Here is a 23495-nt window from a genome sequence, read left to right on the forward strand (position 1 = left end):
ATCAGGCCGTGCTTCGCCGCGCCGCCGGTGACCGCGCCTGGGCGGCGCCATCTTGACAACCGCTCGGGTCACATGACATCCCCGAACTCTCGCGATACCTTTTCTCGTGAGGACCTCCTGTTGCCCGTTTCCCGCGCGCGCGCCGCGGAGCTCTCGCGAGACCCGCGTGCTGTAGACGGGAAGGACAAGATGGCGGCGACAACGACGATGGCGCTGGTGAGGGGGCGATGGGGCGGCGGGACCAGGCCGGGCCGGCTCCTCCCGGCTCCTCGGGGCTCCTCTCGGAGCTGGGGGCGGCCGCCAGGGGGAACCGCGGGTGAGGGGTGGCGGTTCTGAGGGGACGGCGCTGCTTCCCCCCGGTTCTCCTCCGGTTCTGGGCTCCCGACCCGGCCTTCTCCCTGTGGGGGAGGTGTCGGTGCTTCCCCTCCCGGTCCTGAGCCGGTTCTCCTCAGTTCCCTCCCCGCCTGCAGCGGGAATAGGCGACCTCGGGCTCTGCGTGGAACGGTCATGGCTCCTATAGGCCGTGCAGGAAATGAGATCCCCGGGCTCTGCACGGACGGCAGTGCTTATCCTGGGCCGTGCAGGAAGTGAGATCCCCGGGCTCTGCACGGACGGCAGTGCTTATCCTGGGCCGTGCAGGAAGTGAGATCCCCGGGCTCTGCACGGACGGCAGTGCTTATCCTGGGCCGTGCAGGAAGTGAGATCCCCGGGCTCTGCACGGACGGCAGTGCTTATCCTGGGCCGTGCAGGGAATGAGATCCCCGGGCTCTGCACGGACGGCAGTGCTTATCCTGGGCCGTGCAGGGAATGAGATCCCCGGGCTCTGCACGGACGGCAGTGCTTATCCTGGGCCGTGCAGGGAGTGAGATCCCCGGGCTCTGCACGGACGGCAGTGCTTATCCTGGGCCGTGCAGGGAATGAGATCCCCGGGCTCTGCACGGACGGCAGTGCTTATCCTGGGCCGTGCAGGGAATGAGATCCCCGGGCTCTGCACGGACGGCAGTGCTTATCCTGGGCCGTGCAGGGAGTGAGATCCCCGGGCTCTGCACGGACGGCAGTGCTTATCCTGGGCCGTGCAGGAAATGAGATCCCCGGGCTCTGCACGGACGGCAGTGCTTATCCTGGGCCGTGCAGGAAGTGAGATCCCCGGGCTCTGCACGGACGGCAGTGCTTATTCTGGGCCCTGCAGGGAATGGGATCGGGCATCACTCTGTGAGGGACCGCACAGGTCGCTGGTTTTGGGCTGGTGTTTCCAAATCCACTTGTTTAAACTCTCCTTTTTGGGCTACTGTTCCCACGTTCGCCTGTTTAAATGCTCGGTTTGGGGCTGGGTTTCCCAAATCCGCTTGTTTAAGTGCTGGTTTTGGGCTCCAATTCCCAAATCCTCCTGGGCTGCGTCTTATGGGAGTTCTTTATGGGTTCTGAGACATTTTTAGGGCTTTCCTGGATGGGTTGAGGGTGTGAGAGAACAGGAATTTCCGGGCTGTTGGTTTTCCTGGGTTTTAACCGTGAGTAGAGTGATGGAAGTGCTTCCGTGGGCCTGCTGGGCTGGTTCTTGGCTCACTGGGAATTGTGTGAAATGGAAATAGCCTCGCAGGTGCCAGAGCTCAGGGAAGGAGCCTGGGAATACCTGTGGGGCCCGTGGGCTCCCCTTGCAAATCCCCAGATCTCATGGAGTACTGGGCTGGATCTGCAGTCTCTGTGGCACAGCAGGAATTTATTGTTAGGTTTGTCTCCTGTTTCCCCATCATTGTTTCCATGGAAAATACAGGATTTCTCTGAGGAATAGCTCCAATTACAGAGCTGCTCAGCCTTGCTCCAAGGGGCTGCTCCTGATCCCAGAAGGAATTGTGTGTCCTGGAATTTGTTTTGTGAATTCACAGGTGTTGGTGCTCTCATTTGGGAGTAAATATAAATAATTCTCTCTTTGTTTCCTGCCTTATCTTTCCTTAATCCGTTGGATTAGGAAATTTCCCAGGTGAATGCTGGGAAGGGGGGGGCGGGTCTTACTTTGTGAGGTTCCTTGTGATTCTGCAGGGGATGGGAAGTGAACACCTGGCCTCAGAGTTCCCATTTATCCTGTGAACACACCTGCACAGGGATTTCCAGGTGTCAGGAATCTCTATGGATGCACCTGCACAGGGATTTCCAGGTGTTGGGAATCCCTGTGGACACACCTGCACAGGGATTTCCAGGTGTCGGGACTCTCTATGGACGCACCTGCACAGGGATTTCCAGGTGTCAGGAATCTCTATGGACACACCTGCTCAGGGATTTCCAGGTGTCAGGAATCCCTATGGACGCACCTGCACAGGGATTTCCAGGTGTCAGGAATCTCTATGGACACACCTGCACAGGGATTTCCAGGTGTCAGGAATCCCTGTGGACGCACCTGCACAGGGATTTCCAGGTGTTGGGAATCTCTATGGACACACCTGCACAGGGATTTCCAGGTGTCAGGAATCCCTGTGGACACACCTGCAGAGGGATTTCCAGGTGTTGGGAATCCCTGTGGACACACCTGCACGGGGTGACAGGACAAGAGGATGTGGCCTCAAGCTGTGCCAGGGGAGGTTCAGGTTGGACTTCAGGAGGAATTCCCTTGAGGAAAGGGTGGTCAGGCACTGGAAGGGGCTGCCCAGGGAGTCCCCATCCCTGGAGGTGTCCGAGGACGGACTGGACGTGGCACTCTACTGCAGGCTAGTGACAAGGTGTAGATTAGGCATAGCTTGGATTTGATAGTATTGGAGGTGTTTTCCAACCTCAGTGATTCCAGGATGCCAGGAGCAGTGGGAATCACACAAAGGCAGGTGTGTGGCTGCCTTTCAGATCCAAAATCAGCTCTGATGTTTCTGGGGTACCTTTTCTCAGCCCAGAGCGGCTGATTAACTTCTGCGGGAGGCTGGGGAGGACCAGTGAAAGTCCATTCTACATTCCCTCCTTCCTTCTGACCCAAAGGATTTGGAAAACAACCGCTGTGATGTTTGCACTGGATCATCCTTCCCGGGCTGCTGCCCCGGGCAGGGGAGAGCTGTGCTGCGAGACAGAGCAGGGCCCAGGGGATTGTGCATGGAATTCTCAGGGAATCTCTCCATTCCCTGGATGGTACCTTGGTGTTAGTGGTGGCTATGGGATCACCTCTTGAAGCTGATCTGGGCGTTGCTGTCTTGCTAAAGGAATCTTGGGGCTCTAGGACCTTGGGTGGCACCATGTCAGTGCTGTGATAGTGCTCCCAGTTCAGTGTTCCCCTCAGTTCTTGAGCTGGGACCTTCCCACACCCCTTGGGTGTTTTTCCTTTGCTCTCTCCTGACAGTCTTGGCTCTCTGCACCCCTGGAAATGGGTACAATATTCCAGGCCCTTGGGTATTTTTCCTTTGCTCTCTCCTGACAATCTTGGCTCTCTGTACCCCTGGAAGTGGCCACAATATTCACCGATACCATTTGGGAGAACAAAACCTCTGTGGAGGGATTTTGGAGCATTCCCTATCACTATCAGCCCTCATGCCCTCACATCAACTCCTCTGCCAGTGCCTGACTTCCTTCTGCATTCCTGAATCCCGTCTGGGTTGGGTGGGTGGTCCTGCCCTGCAGGAATGTGTGGTCTCCATTCGGGACTTCAGTGACATCAGTTTTATCAGCCTCAGTTCCATTCCCTTGGCTGAGCTGTGCAGTTTGGCAAAAGTCATTTGGGAGCCTGATAGGGTCAGCCACGGAATCATGGAATCACAGCCTGCTTTGGAATGGGAGCAGTCTTAAATCTCATCTGGTTTCAGCCCCTGCCCCATCCCTGGGAGCATTCAAGGCCAGGTTGAACAGAGCTTGGAGCAACCTGGGATAGGGGGAGGTGTCCCTGCCCATGCAGGGGTGTGGGACTGGATGAGCCGTGAGGCCCCTTCCCACCCAAACCATTCCATGATTCTGTGTCACTGGCCACGTCTGCCATTGTGGGAGCCATTTGCTCATGAGGTGCTGCAGAAATGGCCCGTTTTGGGAGGTTTTGATTCCTGCCAATCTCTAGGAACACACCTGGGAAGTAGCGGAGAAGCTTTGGATGTGCCCCATGCTCTGGATTCTGCATGTGCCAGCAGTAACTGCCAGCACTGCTGTTCCCAGTTGGGAAAGAGCATTCCATGGGCTGTGGGAAAGGAGTTGCTAAAGCAGCTGAGGAGTCCTAAAGGTTACGGTGCCCACAAGGGCTTCCAGAGTTCCAATGGAATCCTCAAGGGCTTTGATGGTAAATAGGGACAAACTACTGAGATGTGGTATCTGCCAGGAAGGGCCTTTCCTGGACACTTGCCTGTTGTAGAGGAGTTTGTTTCTGGAAACGGTGGTCAGGCCACTGGAAAGGGCTGCTGCTTGAGGTTGGAAGTCCCCTTGCTTGGAGGTGTCCAAGGAACGACTGGACATGGCACTCAGTACTCTGATCTGGTGATAAGGTGGGGATCAGTCACAGGTTGGACTCCATGATCTTGGCATCTTTTCCAACCTCTGTGATCCTGGGATTCTGTGCTGCTCAGGCTGCTGCTCCTGACAGGCTCAGGTGATGCTCTTCCAGCCTCTCTGCTGCGGGCAGTGTGAAAGTACTCAGCTGAATTCCTGTTCCATGTCTTGGCGAGGAGGTGGAGCAGGGATGGAGCCACATGCCCTGGCCATGTGCTTCATCCTTCCTTTTTGCACTTGTGTCTCCTTGAATATCCGCGTGGTTTGATGCTTGTGGTTCCTAAATGAACGGGATTCTGTGGTTTTTGTCATTTTTGTGTGTTTATACTTCAGAGAAGTTCTCAACCCTGTAACAAATTTACAGGAATATTTCTGAACTCTTGGAGTTCAAACCCCCTAAAAGGGCTCAGCCATGCTCAGACACCAGAATAGCAGGTGTCCCATATCTATTTCTCTCCAAAGAAGCTCCTGTTCTCTTGCTTCCTCTACCAGCTTTTCCCGAGTTTTTTTCCCTCTTTCCTCGCTCCAGATGGCTGTTAAAAAAAAACGGATGTGGGAATAAGGTTTCAGGGGAGGAGCCTGAGCACAAAGCCCCAGCTGCTCCTTGCCAGATGCTGTTGTTTGGCCCCAGGGAACTGAGCTGGGCCTGTTCCTGGAAGCAGGGTTATCCCAAGGTGCCTGGAAAGAGGAAATCAGCAGTCCAGGCTCTCTTGAGTATGAGGATGGAGGCTGGGATGCGTTTGCACAATGTGCTGCTTTCCAGGGAGCCTGGAGTGACAGGGTGATGATGATCCTTGGGGAGTGTTCCATGGTGAGGGATATATGCTCAGGAATTCCTGTTGGAGCCATGCCATTGGTCAGCAGAGATCACCCCTGGATCTGTGAGTTCTTCCCAGAGGGATGTGTGGTGGCAGGGAGCCTGGAGCCAGCAGTGCCTGGTGCTCCTAGGCACTGCTGGGTCCTTTCAGCCTCGGCTTCATCCTCTGTGTCAGAGCTGGGATGTTCTGGAGCAGTTTTTGGAAGCTGTTCTTGTTAATGAGCCCAAATACGTAAATTATATTAACCTCAGTCCTGCAGTGGGCTGAGTTTGGAAGAATCACAACAGATTGGGCTCCTGGCTTTCTTATTCTGAATAGTTACATTTGGCAGCCCTTCACTCTGTTCTTCTCCCCCCACATCTCAGAGCTCCTGTAGTGGTTTGGTCCAAAATACTCATTCCTTTTTACCTTCTGTGAGATAAGAATTAGGAGAAAAGCAAAGTAGGCACCAAACTTGAAAGAATATAAAGAAGTTTATTAATAGACCTAAAAGAAGAAAAAAAAAAAAGAAATCAGACCACACCTTCAGAACACTTCTCCTCCCCCCGCCTTTCCCCCTTCTCCCACTGACGATGTGAAAAGACAACCCTTAAGATGTTCAGTCTGTTTACCACTTCCTTGTTCAATTCATTTAGGAAGTGGAGTCTCTCTTGCTCATGCTATGGAGACATTATCACAATGAGACAGCCGCCCGGGTTGGTTCTCTGCTCGCATGTGAGTCCCTTCCCCGACTTGCAGCTTTTCCCACAACTGCTTTCGAGGGTCCACTCTTGAATTACTGGGGTACAGTTTTAAGGTTGAGCCATTCAGAAACAAAAGTTCTCTTCACCCATCTCTGGGAGCATTTCCATCTCTGAGAATAGAGGCCCTCCTCCTTTCCTGGGAGAAAAAAAAGCATCTTCATCTCTAGGACTATCTCTGGGAGCATCTCTAGGAACTGAGGTCTTCTCCTTCCAATTGGAGCAAGAGTCCTCATCACTTCCATCTCTCCCTTTTCAAACTTCTGATCAAATTACAGCTGCTTCAGCATTTGCTTATTCCAGCACAGGTGCCTTTGCTCACAAGTGCAGTTTGAACGCTCCACCCCACATGCCTTCATGAAATCACAACGGGTACTCTGATGTATCATAGTCCATCACCACCATAGCTTTACAACAGATTTTCACCTTTAAGCATCTCCTCTTTCTCCTCCCTCAGGTTTTCAGCTCTTCACAGCACTAAAAGGGTTAATCTCACCTGGGCCTCACAGCTGGAATTTCTCTTATCGCTGTTGGTCACATTATCTTTGCCAGGCAGCTTCAGCTGAATCTTCATCTTCGGCCGTAGCAGGGCTGGGGGGGCCGCAGGTGGAACGGGGCTGCACGGCTCCAGGATGGCTCCAGGATGGCTCCAGGATGGCTGTGGCCCAGCTCGGCCTGAGCAGGGCCTGGCCCGGGCCCTGCAGCTGCATGTCCCAGCACTGGAAACGGGACAGAGAGCTTCCCGGGGTTTTTCCGTTCTTAAATGTGGACCACAGAGGCAGTCAAAATTCTAAGTGGCTTAAAAAATTGTCCATATTCAAACTGGCCAGCTGATAGGTTCTGTCAGGTCACAGAGGAAGCTGTAAGCACCTCTTTGCAAGAAAATCACTTCCGGGACTATGCTTGCTAACCCATGACAGTTCCTAAATTGGAATAATTAAGTTTTTTAAGCTGGAAGAGATGGGAGGAGCAGTGAGAAAAGGATTTGCAGGCTTTGAGATTGGCTGGGGAGAACACTGGGCCTGAGTGTCCAATGGCAGAGATGTGGGAGGGAACAGGGGCAGCTGGTGACAAACAGGGCTTCAGCCAGGTGGGAAAGGACAAGAAGGGTTTTTTTAATTAATTTATTGGATGTTCCACAATCAAAATGAATCTTGGAGATGAGGGAGCCTTCTTTTATAAACAGATCAGCATTTCTGGGTTGTGTTTGTGGTTGGGTGGAGATGGCATTTGAGGACATGGTCACTGCTGGCATTGGCAGTGCTGGGGACAGTTGGACTTGGTGGGCTGTGAGGGCTTTTCCAATCTCAGCAATTCCATGACACCACATCACTTTGCTGGTCTTGTTTCCAGTTTGGGTGTGGCCTGTGCAGTCGTGGCTTTGTGCACTGGAGTTTGCCAGTTTGCAGCTTCAGCCACCTCTGTTCCCACGTCAGCTCCCTGTTGGTGCCCTGGTGTTCCCATCATCCATGGCTGGTGTTCTGTCCAGCCATGAACTTCTGAAGGGACTGGGGAAACACCTGCAGCTCTGGATACTGTCCAGACACCTGGAGAACAGAATTTTGTGCTGGGAGGGTTTGTCTCCTGTTTGCTCCATGTTCACTGATCCTAGAAAATGCTCACAACACCCCCCAGGGAGCTGGAGGCTGCACAAAACCAGGAGTCTCCTTCTTGCTGTAAAATAAGTCAGATGATTTGAGGGTATGTCCTGGAATGGTTGGGGTGGGAAGGGAAGCTGTGGCTGCCCCATCCCTGGAGGTGTCCAAGGCCAGGTTGGATGGGGCTTGGAGCAACCTGTTCTAGTGGAAGGTGTCCCTGCCCATGGCAGGGGGTGGAATGGGATGAGCTTTAAAGTCCCTCCAACCCAAGCCATTCCATGATTCTGTGACAATCCAGGAGAAGCTTTGCAGTTGGTAAAGGAAAAGCTTCAAGTCCTGGTTCCTGCTCTGAAGAGAGGTTTTTCCGTGCTACTTGTACTGGGAGCAGAATCTTCCCACAGGAGCGTGTCCAGGACCACAGGCTGGAGTTTGTCCCCTTTGGTTTTTGGGTGGTTGATGGGAAATGTGGAGTCGAGAGAAGGAACCAGTTCTGTTTTGATGGATGGTGCTGCCAGAACCCACATGAGCACTGAAGGCAGGGCCACATCTGCTGCTGGGGGCTGAGCAAAGGGTCCCAGCAGTGAGATCACCATGCTGGAATTGTGGTCCCAGCAGTGCAGTCATTGGGTTGCTGAATTGCTGGAATCAGTCATGGTTCCAGTAGTGGCATCGCTGTGCTGGAATCACAGTTCCAGCAGTGGGATCACCATCCTGGAGTCACAGTCCTGGCAGTGGGATCACTGTGCTAGAGTCAGTCACAGTCCCAGCAGTATGATTCATGGTTCCAGCAGTGGGATTGCTGTGCTGGAGTCATAGTTCCAGAGAGCTGGAGAGGGACTTTAGACAAGGGCTTGGAGTGACAGAACAAGGGGAATGGCTTCCCACTGCCAGAGGGCAGGATTAGATGGGACATTGGGAAGAAATCCTTCCCTGTGAGGGTGGGGAGGCCCTGGCACAGGTTGTCCAGGGAAGCTGTGGCTGCCCCATCCCTGGAAGTGTTCCAGGTCAGGTTGGACAGGGCTTGGAGCAACCTGGGCTAGTGGAAGGTGTCCCTGCCCATGGCAGGGTGTGGGACTGCGTGAGCATTAAGGTCCCTCCAAAGCATTCCATGATTCTGTGATTTGGGAAAATTTCAGAGAAGGTTTTAAAACGAGAACTTGAGAAAGTTGGGTCAACAGAGCCGGGAGGGAGAGGTGGGATGAGAACACTGATGGGGACATCAGACATGGGATCTATTGAGGGGATGGAGATGATGTGAGCAAGGATTGAGGATTATCTGATTGTCTGTTCGTGGAAAACATGGTTGGAGAACTCTGTAAGTGTCCAATACATCCCTGGGTTTGTAAAATTGCTGGGATGGCTCTTCCCACAGGGAATGCTGGGAATATGGTTTTCCTGACGTACAGGGTTTGGAAAGGGTTTTTAGCCAACTGTGATGTTCTGACATGAAGTGCTTTGGTTTTCTGGGAAGGAAGAGACAGGTCACTCCTGTGAGAACAGTTTTCCATGAGCATTTTCTGTTTCCTTAGGGTACGGAGTCCATTAAGATGGAAAATGGGCAAAGCACAGCAGCAAAGCTGGGGCTGCCCCCTCTCACCCCAGAGCAGCAGGAAGCTCTCCAGAAAGTGAGTAAAACTGATGGGAGTTTGCTGTTTGGGGGGGTGGTGTTGTTTGGGTTTTTAATGAGCCTCTGTCTCTGGTGGGGCCAAAGGGAACTCAGCACCAGATCTCTGGGATCGCAGCCATGCTGGAGGGTCCCACAGGCACATTTGGGCCCAGGAATTACTTGTTTTGGTTTAGAGTTCATAGACACTTTTTGGGAGCATGATGGGGAGTTGCTGTTGGGGTGGGTGATAACAGGTTTGATTTAAAAGTAATTAAGTTCAGAAAAATGGCATCCTAAGTCAGATGGGAATTCTGAGCTGGGGTATGGGTGCCACAAAGTCACTGAGGAGCAGCTGCTTCTCCACAAGGACTGGGGTTGGGATCTGCTCTAGCTGGCCTGTCACTGTCCACACCAGAATGCATCCCAGAACATCCCTGTCCTCGGGATGACAAGGATAGAGAGCTCTGTCCTCACGAGGCTCCATGTGGATGTGCCTGTGCTGTCACAGCTGTCCCTCTGTGTATGGTGGTTGGCTCCCAGCCTCATTCCCTCTGGCTTCTCCAGAGCCTCTGGATGCAAACCTCCTTGTCCATTTCCAGGTTTCCTAAGCTCAAATCCCTTGGGTTAGATCCTCCCATTCCCTGGCAGCTCCCAAACCACAGCCATGGAGACCAGGTGCCCAGGGGGGTGGCTGTGTGTGTGTCCCGGGGAATGTGCACAGGTGTGGGGATGAGGTTTGCCTTGGCACAGAGCCTCCGTGTGGCACGGCTGGAATCTCTGGCTTTGCCAAAATTGGAGAGGACTGAGAGAAACCCCAAAGGAGCCTTGTTGTGTGCAGGCAGAGCCAGAGGTGAACTGGGGCATTTAGGGAGCAGAGCCAGGGAAGAGCTGGTGTGTTTTGGGAGCAGATCCAGAGCAGGCCGGGTGTGCTGAGAGGGGAGAGCCCAGCCCAGGGGTGGCCATGGGGAGGTGGAGGCCCTTCCCTCCTGTAGCACCTGTCTGTGCAGACGCTCTCTGAGAGGAGAGGACTGAAGGAGGCCGTGCCCCACCCTGGGCCCTGCAGGTAAGGGGCTGTGGTGGGATGTGAGGGCGGAAGAGGGGAATGCCGAGCTCCTGGTGCATGCTGCTTCCCTGCGCTGCCCCTCACAACATCCCACTGTGTCCCAGGGCCTCGAGGTGCTGGGGAGCTGTGGGCAGTGCCGTGGTGCTTAGGGATGGAGACTGGAAGGTTCTGGGAGCTGTGGTGCGGAACCAGGCATCGCTCCCTGCCCCACTGTGTTGTACTGCCCCTACAGCCCCTGTTTTCCTTCCAGGCCAAGAAGTACGCGATGGAGCAGAGCATCAAGAGCGTGCTGGTGAAACAAACCATCGCCCACCAGCAGCAGCAGCTCACCAACCTCCAGGTGAGACCCCCCTCCGAGCTGCTCCTTCTGCCTCGTGCTCCCCCCGACACGGTGGAGTTCTCAGGGCCCTCGGAACCAGAGCACAGCCCTGAGCCTGCAGCTCACCCAGGCACCCCAACTGACCTCACAAATTGCCCGCAAATCTCTTTGATTCCAAGAGGAAATGGTTAAAAATTCCTGTCCTGTTGGACGTCCCTCCATGAGATAGAAGAAGCCAAAGACTTTGCCGTGGGTTTTGCTTCTGAGCTATGTTTAAGGTGGTGAAGGCAGAAGTGATCCTGGGAACGATGTCCTGTCACCATCTCCTCTGCCTGAGGGAGGGTCCCTGCGTCCCCATGTCCCAGTGCTGGCCCATTTCCCTCCCCTGCACCCAGGTGCTCTCAATTTTGGAGAAGTTCTGTTGGCTGTTCCTGCTTGTACTGGAATGTCCATACTGGGAGAACCCTTAACTGGGGTTTGACCTCCCCTGCTTCAGATGTTTCTGGAACATGTCTCACTGCCTTTACTTGAAGTCAGGAAGCCCAAAACAAGGGCTTTGCCTGAGGAATCCCTGTGGATGTGCTCTCCTTGCCCGGCAGCTGAGGCCGTTTGGGGCTGTGCCTGGTTCTGAGGGTCTGCTCTAGTTGAGGGGCTCCTTTTAAATGCTGGGGGTGAATCAACGACAGTGGTTGCAGAGGTTACTATTGCCTTGAGTCCCCCCCTGGGATCCCACCCTGCTTCCCGAGGCAGCGGCAGCAGCACAACCCCACCCTGGCCTGGTGGGACTGGACTCGGCAGGGTCCTGGCGCCGGACAGTCCTGGGGACCAGGCAGTGAGGGCCGAGGAAGGAGAGGCCTCTCCGCAGGTGCCCCTGTGCCGCCGCTCTGCTTGAGTTTGTACAAACAGCCGTAGTATGCTCAGCTCCAACAGACTGAACTCTGTCTTTACTGTCTTTCAGATGGCAGCAGTGACAATGGGCTTTGGAGATCCTCTCTCACCTTTACAATCGGTCAATAGACATATTCACTTCTTCTGGGGCACTTGTCTTAGTCAGGGCCTAGCGTGGGGACGTTCGTAGTGGTGCCAATGCTCTTGTCCGCGCCCAGCACAGCCCTCCCACATCCCCACCTGTACTGGACACGCCCAGGAGCAGAGCGAGGTGTCACTGCCCCGAGAAGACCCCAGGCTGTGCAGTCTGCGGGGACACTGCCACTCGGGGGCAAAGACAGCTTTAGATTTCCACCAGTTCTGAACACACCCGTGAAATTGTGGGAGCTGCATTTCTAGGGATGCTACAGTTCTGAGGTCCCGACCTAAAACTAACGGCCAAGGTAACTCACCAAGGGGCGATTTCTTGTGGAACGACCTCCCAGCACCCAGAGCCGGCCGGTGCTGGGGAGGGCCGGGGCGCCGGAGGTTGGCAGAACATGGTGTAGCCCAGGCTCAGATGCTCTTTACTATGTATGGTCCAGACCAGGGGAATATGGCACGTTCCAAGTGCAGCAAAAGCAGGATGGAAGGGACAGAACTGCAGGACTGATCAGAGAACTTGTGTGAGCCTTTGTGCCCGTTCTAATCAGAGGCCACAAAGAGCTGAGCGACGTGGCATGATCCATCCCCTCCTTTTTCCTAGATGTGCTGGACAAAGTGTCCTATGACTCGTCTCTGCACCCAAAGGTTCATTTGTAAATTCCTTTGCATGTTTGTAAATACCTTTCAGTCTTGCTGGAATATGAGATTTGTGCCTAGTGTAAAACAACCGGAGGTTTGAACTCCAAGAAAAAGGGCACTGAAGTGAAATCCCCACTCTCCCTCCTTTGGCAGTGGGTGGTGTGTCAGTGGGGAGCCAGAATGGATGTTCTGGGACAGGGGTAAGTTTGGAATGGAACAGAGCAACCATCTTGGTGTGGATTTGGCAGAGACGGTGTCGGAGCCCTCATGCCTGGGAATTCCTCCCATCCCTGGGGCTGCTGCCTGACAGTGGAACTCCAGCAATTTGGCTTAAATGACTTTTGGCTCATTCTACCCAGCTGGGCACAGCTGAGTTGGTGGCACAGGAAAGTTTTAATGGCTTATGACCCCCAGGCACTGGGCTGTGACCCCTTTTCCTCAGCTATTCCTCCCTCAGGAGTCACAGGCGGACACAGCCCAGGAGCAGGAGCCTGGTACAGTTCAGAGCAGTCAGGATATCCCATTCTTGGCAGATGCTTCATCCCAGATCCCATTGTGAATGCACAAAGTGCAAACAGCCCCCTGTCCAGCACTTTTCCTGTTGCCAGGGTTCCCCAGTTCCTCCGTGGGGGCAGCACAGCCTGAACTCCCTGAGCTCTGGGTCTCAGGGCCCAAGTTACAGCTTCCCGTGGGCTCAGTCCTCCCTCCACATGTCACAGTGTAAGATTCCCACGTCCCTTCACCATCCTCTGGTGTCATTGTGTCATGACTGATGCTTGTGCTCAGGGTTGTGCATCGCCTGCTTTGATATAAGAGCACCCCACGGTGAGGTTTTGGCCTGTCCTTAAAAAAACCTCCCAAATCCCTTTAGAGCAGCATCAGTTGGGGGCTGCTGCCTGGCTGAGGCTGCAGGTGCTTTTCCATGTTACCCGAGGAGAAGGAGGCACAGGGGCAGTGAAACCAGTGTGGGGCCTGGTGAGAGCAGTGAGATGTCCAGGCAGGAGGCCCTGACACTGACCTGTGCTGAGCTCAGGTGCCCAGGGCATATCCCCCACCTGGATGCTCCTGTTGGTGACCCACAGACACCAGAGTCAGCACAGCCCACCTCAGCTCTGCCTTTTGCAGGTCCAAAATCCCAGGGTCATTAAGGCTGGAAAAGACCTCCAAGGTCATCGAGTCCAACCTGTGCCTTATCCCCACCTTGTCACCAGCCCAGAGCACTGAGTGCCATGTCCAGGTGTTCCCTGGACACCTCCAGGGATGGGGACTCCACACCTCCCTGGGCAGCCTCTTCCAATGTCTGACCACCCTTTCCAGGAAGGAATTCTGCCATCGGAAAATCCTGAGTCCTCCTCACTCCCCCCCTCTCCTTTAGGGTCCTGTGGCAGGGCAAGGTGGGGATTTCCTCCTGCGGAGGCTTCTTGAGAGAGGCCTCTCCCTGGGACACCCGGGGTGACACTGGTGATGGCTGTGACCCCCAAACGGACACGCTGCAGAGGGGCTTTCCTGCACCAAAGCTGGGGATGTGCTGGAGCACCTGGGAGACCACCCAGCCACTGTCCTGCATGTGTACGTGCCATAGTCCTGCTGGTCACAGCCTGCAGAGTAAAGAGAGCCATGGCCCAGCCATGCTGGGAAATCCTTAAGCCAGGCAAGGGGCAAGCTGGATGTCACCACAGGAGCAGCAGTTGGGGCTGGATGTCACCTCAGGGGCAGAGTCTGGGCTGGATGTCACCACAGGAGCAGCAGTTGGGGTTTAATGTCACCACAGGAGAAACAGCTGGGGCTTGGTGTCACCTCAGGAGCAGCAGTTGGGGTTTGATGTCACCTCAGGGGCAGAGTCTGGGGTGAGAGCCGTCCCTGTTTGCAGTGTCCTGTATGGAGTGGCAGGAGTTAAACCCTCCTAGGTTGTTTTCTCCTGTGGCCAGTGGTAGTCCCAGACAGGTGCTGTAGGGAGCAGGAGCCCCTCGGGTACAGGCTGTGTCTGTGGTGCTGTGCCTGTCACAGATGAGCTCTCCCTCCTTTTGGGTTGCAGCATCTCCAGGCAGAGCTCCTGCGCTCATTAGGGCACCCCAGAAATCAGCCTCAAGAAGGCCCTGAGTGCTTTCCCTCTGCCCCAGGGGTCCCCAGGCATGGCAGAGCTCCTCTGCTCATTAGGGCACCCCAAAAATCGTCCTCCTCAAGGTCCTGGTTGCAGCCCCTCTGCCATGGGGGTGCTGGGGTAGGAAGGGGGTGCTCAGAGCTCCCTGCTATGGTGCTGGGCAGGGTCAGAGGCATCACCTACTGCTGCACGTGCTCTGCACCAGCCTCTTCCTGCCCCAGGTGTGTCCCACCTGTCCCAGAGCCATCCCCTCACATGCAGGCAGTGACTCCTCCAGACCCCATGGTGTGGCCACATCTCCAGGGCCACACGTCCCTTAGCAGCTCTAGAGCTGCTCTAGGGGTTACAGACACGAAGGACACACTGTGCTCTGCTTTTGGGATCCCTCCTGTAAGGAATGGCTGGATTTGTCTTGAGAACAGGTTTCCAGGCAGACTTAGGACACAGTAGCAGAAATCCTCTGTGCAGCTGTGCTGGGGCTGCACCAGTACAGCCAGTGCCGCCAGGCAGGGATGAGTACTGGCACCACACGCTTCCCAGGAGTCCCACTGGGCCACGGGAGTGTTTGGCTTTGCTGTTGAGCTGTGGAAGTGGTGCCCAGTACTGGATCTTGGACTGCTGGGGGTGGGGGGAGGCTCTGGAGCCAGAGGGAGCGGGGGGAGGTTCCCAGTTCCAGACCCTTTGCTGCCAGGGAGGATGGGGCGGGGGTGGGAGTGCCGATGGATCTCTGCTGTCGGGGGGGAGCGGGAGGGATTCTCCCAGTGCCCAGAGCTGAGCCCTTTGCTGCCTGGAGGGGGAAGCTGCCCTAGAGTGAAGGGATTCCCTCCTCCTGCAGGTGTGGCTGGAGATGAGATCAGGCTGGGGGACACCCGGCCAGAGGGACCGGAATGTGTCTGCCCCAGGATGAGCCGGACTTTATCCGGGACTGAGCCGGATGGATCCGCTCCAGCGCCCTGTGCAGCGAGCAGGGAAATCCTTCTGATCCAGGCTGTGCCAGAGCTGCCGCCGGGGGTGGCTCCCGGGAGGGAAGCAGGAGGGGGAGGAGGCCCCAGTGGCCACGGCCAGCCCAGCACTGACCAGCCAGTCCTTGTCTCGCTACAGATGGCGGCTCAGAGGCAGCGGGCACTCGCCATCATGTGCCGGGTCTACGTGGGCTCCATCTACTACGAGCTGGGGGAGGACACCATCCGCCAGGCCTTCGCCCCCTTCGGGCCCATCAAGAGCATCGACATGTCCTGGGACTCTGTCACCATGAAGCACAAGGTGGGATGGGGCTTCCAGGCTGGTGGGAGGTTCCCTGCCCATGGCACGGGGTGGAACTGGATGAGCTTTAAGGTCCTGTCCCACCCAAACCATTGCGGGATTGCCTGGGTCTGGCAAAGAGCAGGTGAGCTGTCCTGGGAAGGAGTGGAATTCCTTGGGGGCAGCGAGAGCTGGTGCTGATGCCCCAGTGATGAGGCATTTTGGAGTCTTCTGCAAGGATATTTCTTTCAGCCATGTGTCCTAAACACAAAATAACCAGCTTTGCTGGTTATTGAATTGGATGAGATACTGGGAAGCAATTCCTCCCTGTGAGGGTAGTGAAGCCCTGGCACAGGTTGCCCAGAGAATCTGTGGCTGCCCCATCCCTGGAAGTGTCCAAAGTCAGGCTGGATGGGGTTTGGAGCAACCTGGTCTAGTGGAAGGTGTGGAACTGGATGGGCTCTAAGGTCCCTACAACACAAACCTTTCCATGATTCTATGATTCCCAGCCCTCAAGGAACATCCTCCTCTCTTCAAGGCTTTCCAGATGCAGCCAGGAGAGGAAGGGGCCTCTATCCTTGTGAAGAGCAGGTTCCTTTTAGCACTGGGGACGAATGTTTGCAGCTCCCTGATCTGCGTAGGGCAGGAGTCTGTGTGGGAGCCAGGGGTGTGTGGGGTGAAGTGCATGGAATCACGGAGTCATTGAGGTTGGACAAGAGCACTTGAATGAGCACCACATTCAGTCATTCCTCGGACATCACCAGGGATGCCTCCCTGGGCAGCCTGTTCCAATGCCTGACCACCCTTTCAATGAAGAAATTCCTCCTGATGTCCAACCTGAAGCTCTGCTGGAAGTGCTGACAAGGCAGCAGCCCTGAGTGAGATGGGGTTTTGCTGTGGGACCTCAGAGACCGAGAGGCTCCAGAATCAGGTGCCCTTGGTGGAACCTCTGCAGGCCATTTTCTGCCATTCTCTAAGGAATCTTCTTGGGCCATGAGCAGGAATCAGTGGGGTGGGAATCAATTTCACCTGTAGGGATCTGCTCCATGGGAAACCTTGGCTGCGTTAAGATTGGCACAGCTGGAGTGATTGACAGGTGTCTCCTCCTATCCCAGGGCTTTGCCTTTGTGGAATACGAGGTTCCTGAAGCCGCCCAGCTGGCCCTGGAGCAGATGAATTCTGTCATGCTGGGGGGAAGGAACATCAAGGTGAGTTACACGCCTGCTCTGAAAATTCCTGCTTCTCTTTTCCTGGGAATAATTGTTTCATGCCTGGAAATGCTCCCCACAGCACTGTGATGGGGGAAGGAACCTAAAAGCTGTTCCCTGATGGACCTTGATGTCCAACATGGGGCACACAGCGGCTCTGGGTCCCTCCTCTCCGAGGAGAAACCACCGGCCTGCGAGTCCCACCTGAGATTGGCTCCAGGGACTCGACTCAGGTTTTCCCACACACACATAGAATTCTCTTGAAGACAAAGTAAAGGTGATTATATCTTATATGATGTCTCTGACATGCCCTGAGGGTGTGCAGGGTCCCATGGCCCAGGGGGTTTAGGAGACCCTGAAAAAAATGGGTAGGAGCACTGTGATTTGCTTGCAGAATCCTTCTCAATCCCTGGAGGTTGGTGTTTGGTGGGTCAGGGAAGGTAAATGGGAGAGGTACCGGGAGGAGGGAGCAGAGCCCAGATCCTGGTAGTGCCAGCTGTTCCTGGAGCTGTCCCTCTGTTGGTGATAGTCCTTTGAGGTGTCCTGTGGTTTGCACAGGCAGGAAGGGACCAAGTGCTGCCCTGCTCCATGGACTGTCCATGTCACAGAATAATGGAACTGTTCCCATGGGAAAACCCCTCCCAGCTCATCGAGGCCAACCTGTCACCCAGCCCAGAGCACTGAGTGCCATGTCCAGGCGTTCCTTTGACACCTCCAGGGATGGGGATTCCACCACCTCCCTGGGCAGCCCCTTCCAATGCCTGACCACCCTTTCCTTGAAGAAATTCCTCCTGATGTCCAGCCTGAGCCTCCCCTGGCACAGCTCAAGGCCGTTTCCTCTTGTCCTGTCTCCTGTTCCTTGGGAGCAAAGCCCAACCACCCCGGCTGCCCACTCCTGTCAGGGAGTTGTGCAGAGGCAGAAGGTTCCCCCTAAGCCTCCTTTTCTCCAGGGTGAGGCCCCCAGCTCCCTCAGCTGCACCTGGTGCTCCAGGCCCTTCCCAACTCCATTCCCATCCCTATCCCTGCAGGTGGGGAGGCCCAGCAACATCGGGCAGGCTCAGCCCATCATTGACCAGCTGGCAGAGGAGGCCCGGGCCTTCAACCGCATCTACGTGGCCTCCGTGCACCAGGACCTGTCTGACGACGACATCAAGAGCGTGTTTGAAGCCTTTGGGAAGATCAAATCCTGCACCTTGGCCAGGGACCCCACGACAGGGAAGCACAAAGGCTACGGCTTCATTGGTACAGCCGGGTGGAGCTGGGGCAGGGGCGGGAGTGTCCTCTGCTCTTGGGGGTGGCTTTGGGGTTGGGTTTTCCACTCTAGTGAAGGAATTTTGTTAAGTGATAGGAATAAATTGGGAGCTGGTCAGGGCTGGATTTAGGAATATAATTTATAGCAGCTGTGAGGGTGGTGAGGCCCTGGCACAGGCTGCCCAGAGAAGCTGTGGCTGCCCCATCCCTGGAAGTGTCCAAGGCCTGGTTGGATGGAGCTTGGAGCAATCTGGTCCAGTGGAAGGGGGCCCTGCCTATGGAAGGTGGCAGGGAGTGGGACTGGATGGTCTTGAAGGTCCCTTCCCACCCAGACCATTCCATAATTCCATGATTGAACAACAGAAGGCTCATTTGTGAATGATCTCTTCCTGCAGAATACGAGAAGGCCCAGTCCTCCCAGGATGCCGTCTCCTCCATGAACCTCTTTGACCTGGGGGGTCAGTACCTGCGGGTGGGCAAGGCCGTGACGCCCCCGATGCCACTCCTGACCCCGGCCACACCTGGAGGACTCCCACCCGCGGCTGCTGTCGCTGCTGCCGCCGCCACTGCCAAGATCACGGCACAGGTGAGACGTGGGGAGGGCTCAGGGGAGGCACAGGGACGGCTCAGATGAGGCACGGGCACAGCTCAGGGCACAGCTCAGGTGAGACACGGGGACAGAACAGGGACAGCGTAGGTGAGGCACAGGCACAGCTCAGGGCACAGCTCAGGTGAGGCACAGGGACAGCTCAGGGCACAGCACAGGTTGCCCAGAGAAGCTGTGGCTGCCCCATCATCTCTGGAAGTGTCCAAGGCCAGGTTGGATGGGGCCTGGAGCAACCTGGGGTAGGGGAAGGTGTCCCTGCCTATGGCAGGGGGTGGCGCTGGATGAGCTTTAAGGTCCTTTCCAACACAAACCATTCCAGGATGTCATAATTCCGGATCATGCTTTGTCCCAGGATTTCACACATGGAAGCTTATCCCTGGCACCTGGGGAATCTGAGACACCAGATCTTGGAATGATCTGGCACAGAACTGGTGGGGAAGGTTGGAGAGAATTCCTAGTCTGGAAATCAAACCAGCAGTGAGGGAAATGTTTGCAGAAGACGCTGAAAGAAAGCAGGGAAGGACATGGAAGGGGCAGAGGGATGAGGGTAGGAGCAGTTGTGTGAGCAGCACTCTGGTGAAAGGTCCCACCTGTAGTAGAGTGGAACAGGCCTGGAATGGTTTAGGATGTTGGGAGACAGGAGAGGCAGTGGTGGGGTGGGTTGGATATTGATACAGAACTTGACTTCTCTGATGTAGTTTTCCTGAAGTACCAGGAGCTCCTGGGTGGGAACAGTGGGCACAGATTCCCATGGCTGTGCCCCCATCCCTGCCTTGGGCAGCAGGATCCCCCCATGGCACTGTAGCCCATGGAGAAAGAAAATTCCAGCACTGTTGGGTTTTGGGATTTTCTCAGGCAGGAATTGCTGGTCAGTGCAGTCCCTGGTGCTGCTGCAGCAGAGCTGGGGTTAGAAGAGGCTTTTTGGGGAATGTTTCCCTGAATCAAAGGTGGAGGCAGGAGTGGGAGGAGCTGCCCCTTGCATGGAACTCGCAGGTCCCCAGGAAAGATTCCACAGGTCTGGAAACCTCTGCAGTCAAGGGAGGGAGGAAGCTGAGACATGGCTGGAATTACTTGGATCAAAATCACTTTGGGAAAGAACTATGGACTCTTCTTAAGTGAAATGGTAGAGATGTGATACAGATATGGATAAATCCTGCTGTTTGTCAAGAAACTGCGGGATCTGTTCTGTGAGGAGAGTGGCACTAAAGAGAGTGGAGCAAAGGTCATCCCTGTCTACCAGAGGTAGGAAAAGTCAGGCTTGCAAGGAAGTGAAGGAATCAAAAGTGTTGGGAGAAGTTTTTTAGCCATTTCAGTGAGAAGTGGGGGCAGCTGGTAACCAGTGTAGCCAGAAATTCCAGTGGTTTTGTTCCAGCACTTTCCCATTCCCCTTCATTAGGAGCTTCATCTCCAGTGGAAATAGGAGTGGCCTTGTGGGCACTGGGAGCAGAGCCCTGATGGGATGGGTTGGATCCCAGAGTTTGGGTGTTTTATGTAGAGGAGAGCTGGGATATTGCAGCAGCTTTGAGTCGCAGATCCATGAACATGTGGGAGTGGAGGGACAAAACCTTGGGATCTCCTGCTGTGCCACATCAGGGATTACAGGAGCCCTGAGAATACAAGGAAGAGAAGGATGTCAGCAATTAAATCAGGACTACAGTGGCCTGGGAAGCAACAACAACCAAAAACATTGGGGTCCTGGAGTGTGTTTTAGGCACATTGTTTTCCGTACTTCCATGGAAGTGTTTATTGTTAAACTGCATGTTCCTCCCAAATGTTGTTGGAATTCTGGGCACCTGGAGTTGGGGTGTTTATTGGGATGTGAGTTCCAAGAGGAAGTTTTTTTTCCAAGGTGCTTCAGAGTCTGTTTCCCTGCTGGGCTGGGTGACACCTTTCCCTTCCCCAGCAGCACTGGGAGCTCCTGGGAATGGGAGCATCTGGCACATGCCAGGTGTAGGAGAGCTGAGCCTGGCTGGGTGCTCTGCACATGCCCTGGGGCAGGGCTAACCCGAGGTTTTCTGCGTCCCCCACAGGAAGCCGTGGCAGGAGCTGCAGTGCTGGGCACGCTGGCGACACCAGGGCTTGTGTCCCCTGCCCTGACCCTGGCCCAGCCCCTGGGGGCTCTGCCCCAGGCCGTGATGGCAGCGCAGGCCCCTGGTGTCATCACAGGTGGGACCCCTCCTCCTGCCACCTGTGTCCATTTTCTGCTGTCACCTCTGTGTGTCCCCTTCTGTCACCTGTGTCCCTTTCTCCTGGCACTTGTATGTGTCCCCTTCCTCCCATCACCTCTGTGTCCTCTTTGTTCTGTCATGTATGTATGCTCTTGTCACCTGTGTGCTTGTCTTCCTGTCACCTGCATCTGTCTGTCCCCTCGTCCTGTCGCCCACGTGTGCTCTTCCCTTGTCACCTCTGTGTGTCCCCTTGCTCCTGTCACCTGTGTATGCTCTGCCTCTTGTCACCCATGTCCCTTTTCCACAGATGGGACTCTACCTGGGGTCCACTTGGAGCCAGAACCTGCTCCTGGCCCTGCCTGGGCAAGAACTCAGATGTTTTATGGATTAATTTTGGTGTCCCATAGATGGGACAGGCCATGGGTTCCCAGCAGGAACACCTGACATGGGGGGAAAAGCTGGATAATTGGCACTGGTGTCACTGACCATTGCCCAGGTGTCACTGACCATGGCCTGGGTATCACTGAATGTTTCCCAGGTATCACCATTGTCCAGTGTCACTGACCACTGCCCAAGTGGGCATTGCCCAGATGTCACTGACCATCACCCAGAGGTCACTGACCATCTTCCTGTCCTGTGCCCTCCCAGGTGTGACCCCTGCCCGGCCGCCCATCCCAGTGACCATCCCACAGGTGGGGGTTGTGAATCCCATCCTGGCCAGCCCCCCGGCCCTGGGGCTGGTGGAGGTCAAGAAGGAGAAGGAGGAGGAGGAGGTGTTCCAGGAGTCGGAGCGGCCGGAGATGCTGAGCGAGCAGGAGCACATGAGCATTTCCGGGAGCAGCGCCCGGCACATGGTCATGCAGAAGCTGCTCCGCAAGCAGGAGGTGAGTCCAGGCAGGTCACAGCTGCCTCGTGTGTCCCAGGGTGGGCTCTGCACGCTGGGGGGGCTCAGGAACACCCACAGTACCTCTGAGCTCAGGGGACTCGGGGACACCTGCAGCAGCACAGGGAAAATGAGAGTAGTGCCCAAGGCTCCTTGTGGTTCCAGAGTGTATCCCAGGAAATCCCGGGGATGACACACAGCATTCCCAGCCCACGGGAATTCCTGATCCAGGGGCCAGCCCCTCACAGCCAGCAGCAAACAGACCTGGAAACTCAGTAATTATCCCTGGGAAGCTGAGCCATCAGTCCCATGGAGCGTGCCTGGAATGGCCAGGGTGCTTGGGTGTCTCCTCTGTGTCTCCAGGCGTTAATTCCTCCGTCCCTTCCCTTGCAGTCCACGGTGATGGTGCTGCGGAACATGGTGGATCCCAAGGACATCGATGACGACCTGGAGGGAGAAGTGACGGAGGAGTGCGGGAAGTTCGGGGCTGTGAACAGGGTCATCATCTACCAGGAGAAGCAGGGGGAGGAGGAGGATGCCGAAATCATCGTCAAGATCTTTGTGGAATTCTCCATGGCCTCAGAGACTCACAAGGCCATCCAGGCGCTCAACGGGCGCTGGTTCGCGGGCAGGAAGGTGGTGGCCGAGGTCTACGACCAGGAGAGGTTCGACAACAGCGACCTCTCAGCATGAACTGCATCCCATGGCTGGGCTTGGATCTGGGGAATGGGCCCAACTCTGGTCCCAGGGCCCAGCTGAGCTTGGTTCCAGGGAATTGGTCCCAACTCTAGTCCCAGGGCCCAGCTGAGCTTGGATCCAGGGAATTGGTCCAACTCTGGTCCCAGGGCCCAGCTGAGCTTGGATCCAGGGAATTGGTCCATCTCTGGTCTCAGGGCCCAGCTGAGCTTGGCATCTGGGAATTGGTCCAAGTCTGATCCCGGTGCTCGGCCAAACTCCAGTCCGAGGAATCCACCCAACTCTGTTCCAAGGAATTGGCCAAGCTCTACTCCGGGGACTGGCCCTGCCCCCTCTGCCTCCCAGGCTTTTTATAGCTGTGTGTAAAGGACATTCCAGGACATTCCAGGGCGGGCACAGGGATCTGGTGTCTGGGGAGTTGGGATAAAAACACAAAGCAAGCTGGTGTCACCTGTGTGTCTGTATGACAGGGCTGGCACCTCCTCAGCCCAGTCTGGCACAGGGCTATTATTATATCCAGGGACATTATTACATCCCAGAAACCTAAATTCTTTAAACCCAGAGTTCCAACAGGCTGGCACTGCACTGGCATCTCCACAACCCAGCTTGGCACCTCCTCAGCCCAGGCTGGCACAGGACTGGCACTGCACTGGCATCTCCACAACCCAGCTTGGCATCTCCTCAGCCCAGGCTGGCACCCTGAGGAGCGGGGCTGGGCTTAAAGAGGTGCTGTGGGTGCCCCTGCCCAGCCCCGAGCTCCCTCCAGCCACGCTCAGCTCAGGACCCTGTGGCACCTTTGGGGGAGGAGCCACCACTTCCCTCCAGGATGGGCCCCAAGGGGTTGGGATGGAGCCAAGGGGGCACTCGGGGTGGGGATGTCACCCTTGGGGGCTGCTGTCCTGGCAGAGGGAGGGGCTGAGGGTGCCGGGAGGGAGCCCTGATGCAGAGGAACTGTGAGCTGAGCCCGTGCTCGGGAATTCCACAGACCTGGGATGCAGCAGGAGGTCTGGAGAAAATGATCCTTTTAGTCGAGGAATCCAAATCGAAGCAGAATGATCTCCAAGGAACTGCAGCAGGGAATTCC

The 23495-nt window shown here is 55.6% G+C and overlaps 2 protein-coding genes across 4 annotated transcripts in view; both read left to right on the forward strand.

Moving 5' to 3' along the window:
• NRBP2 (nuclear receptor binding protein 2) overlaps positions 1-9844 on the forward strand; it is a 35036-nt gene extending 25192 nt beyond the window's left edge. The window contains exon 19 of the transcript XR_007199896.1: positions 9831-9844. The gene's annotated coding sequence lies outside the window, so the exon portion shown is untranslated. The remainder of the gene's footprint in view (positions 1-9830) is intronic.
• On the forward strand, positions 124-22851 carry PUF60 (poly(U) binding splicing factor 60). Of its 3 annotated transcripts, XM_048286306.1 has the most exons (11): positions 124-216; positions 9126-9221; positions 10516-10605; positions 11543-11593; positions 15458-15619; positions 16714-16806; positions 17835-18048; positions 18453-18643; positions 20695-20830; positions 21481-21716; positions 22109-22851. In XM_048286306.1, the coding sequence occupies exons 1-11, from the start codon at positions 190-192 to the stop codon at positions 22406-22408; spliced, it is 1596 nt and encodes a 531-aa protein (XP_048142263.1). In that variant the 5' UTR covers positions 124-189; the 3' UTR covers positions 22409-22851. The 3 variants fall into 3 exon arrangements, with proteins under 3 accessions (XP_048142263.1, XP_048142264.1, XP_048142265.1); XM_048286307.1 differs by lacking the exon at positions 11543-11593; XM_048286308.1 differs by lacking the exons at positions 124-216; positions 9126-9221; positions 10516-10605; positions 11543-11593 and adding an exon at positions 11619-11915.
• Positions 22852-23495: the final 644 nt, after the last annotated feature.

The sequence above is a fragment of the Corvus hawaiiensis genome, chromosome 26 (genome assembly GCF_020740725.1).
Source record: "Corvus hawaiiensis isolate bCorHaw1 chromosome 26, bCorHaw1.pri.cur, whole genome shotgun sequence".
Classification (NCBI taxonomy): domain Eukaryota; kingdom Metazoa; phylum Chordata; class Aves; order Passeriformes; family Corvidae; genus Corvus; species Corvus hawaiiensis.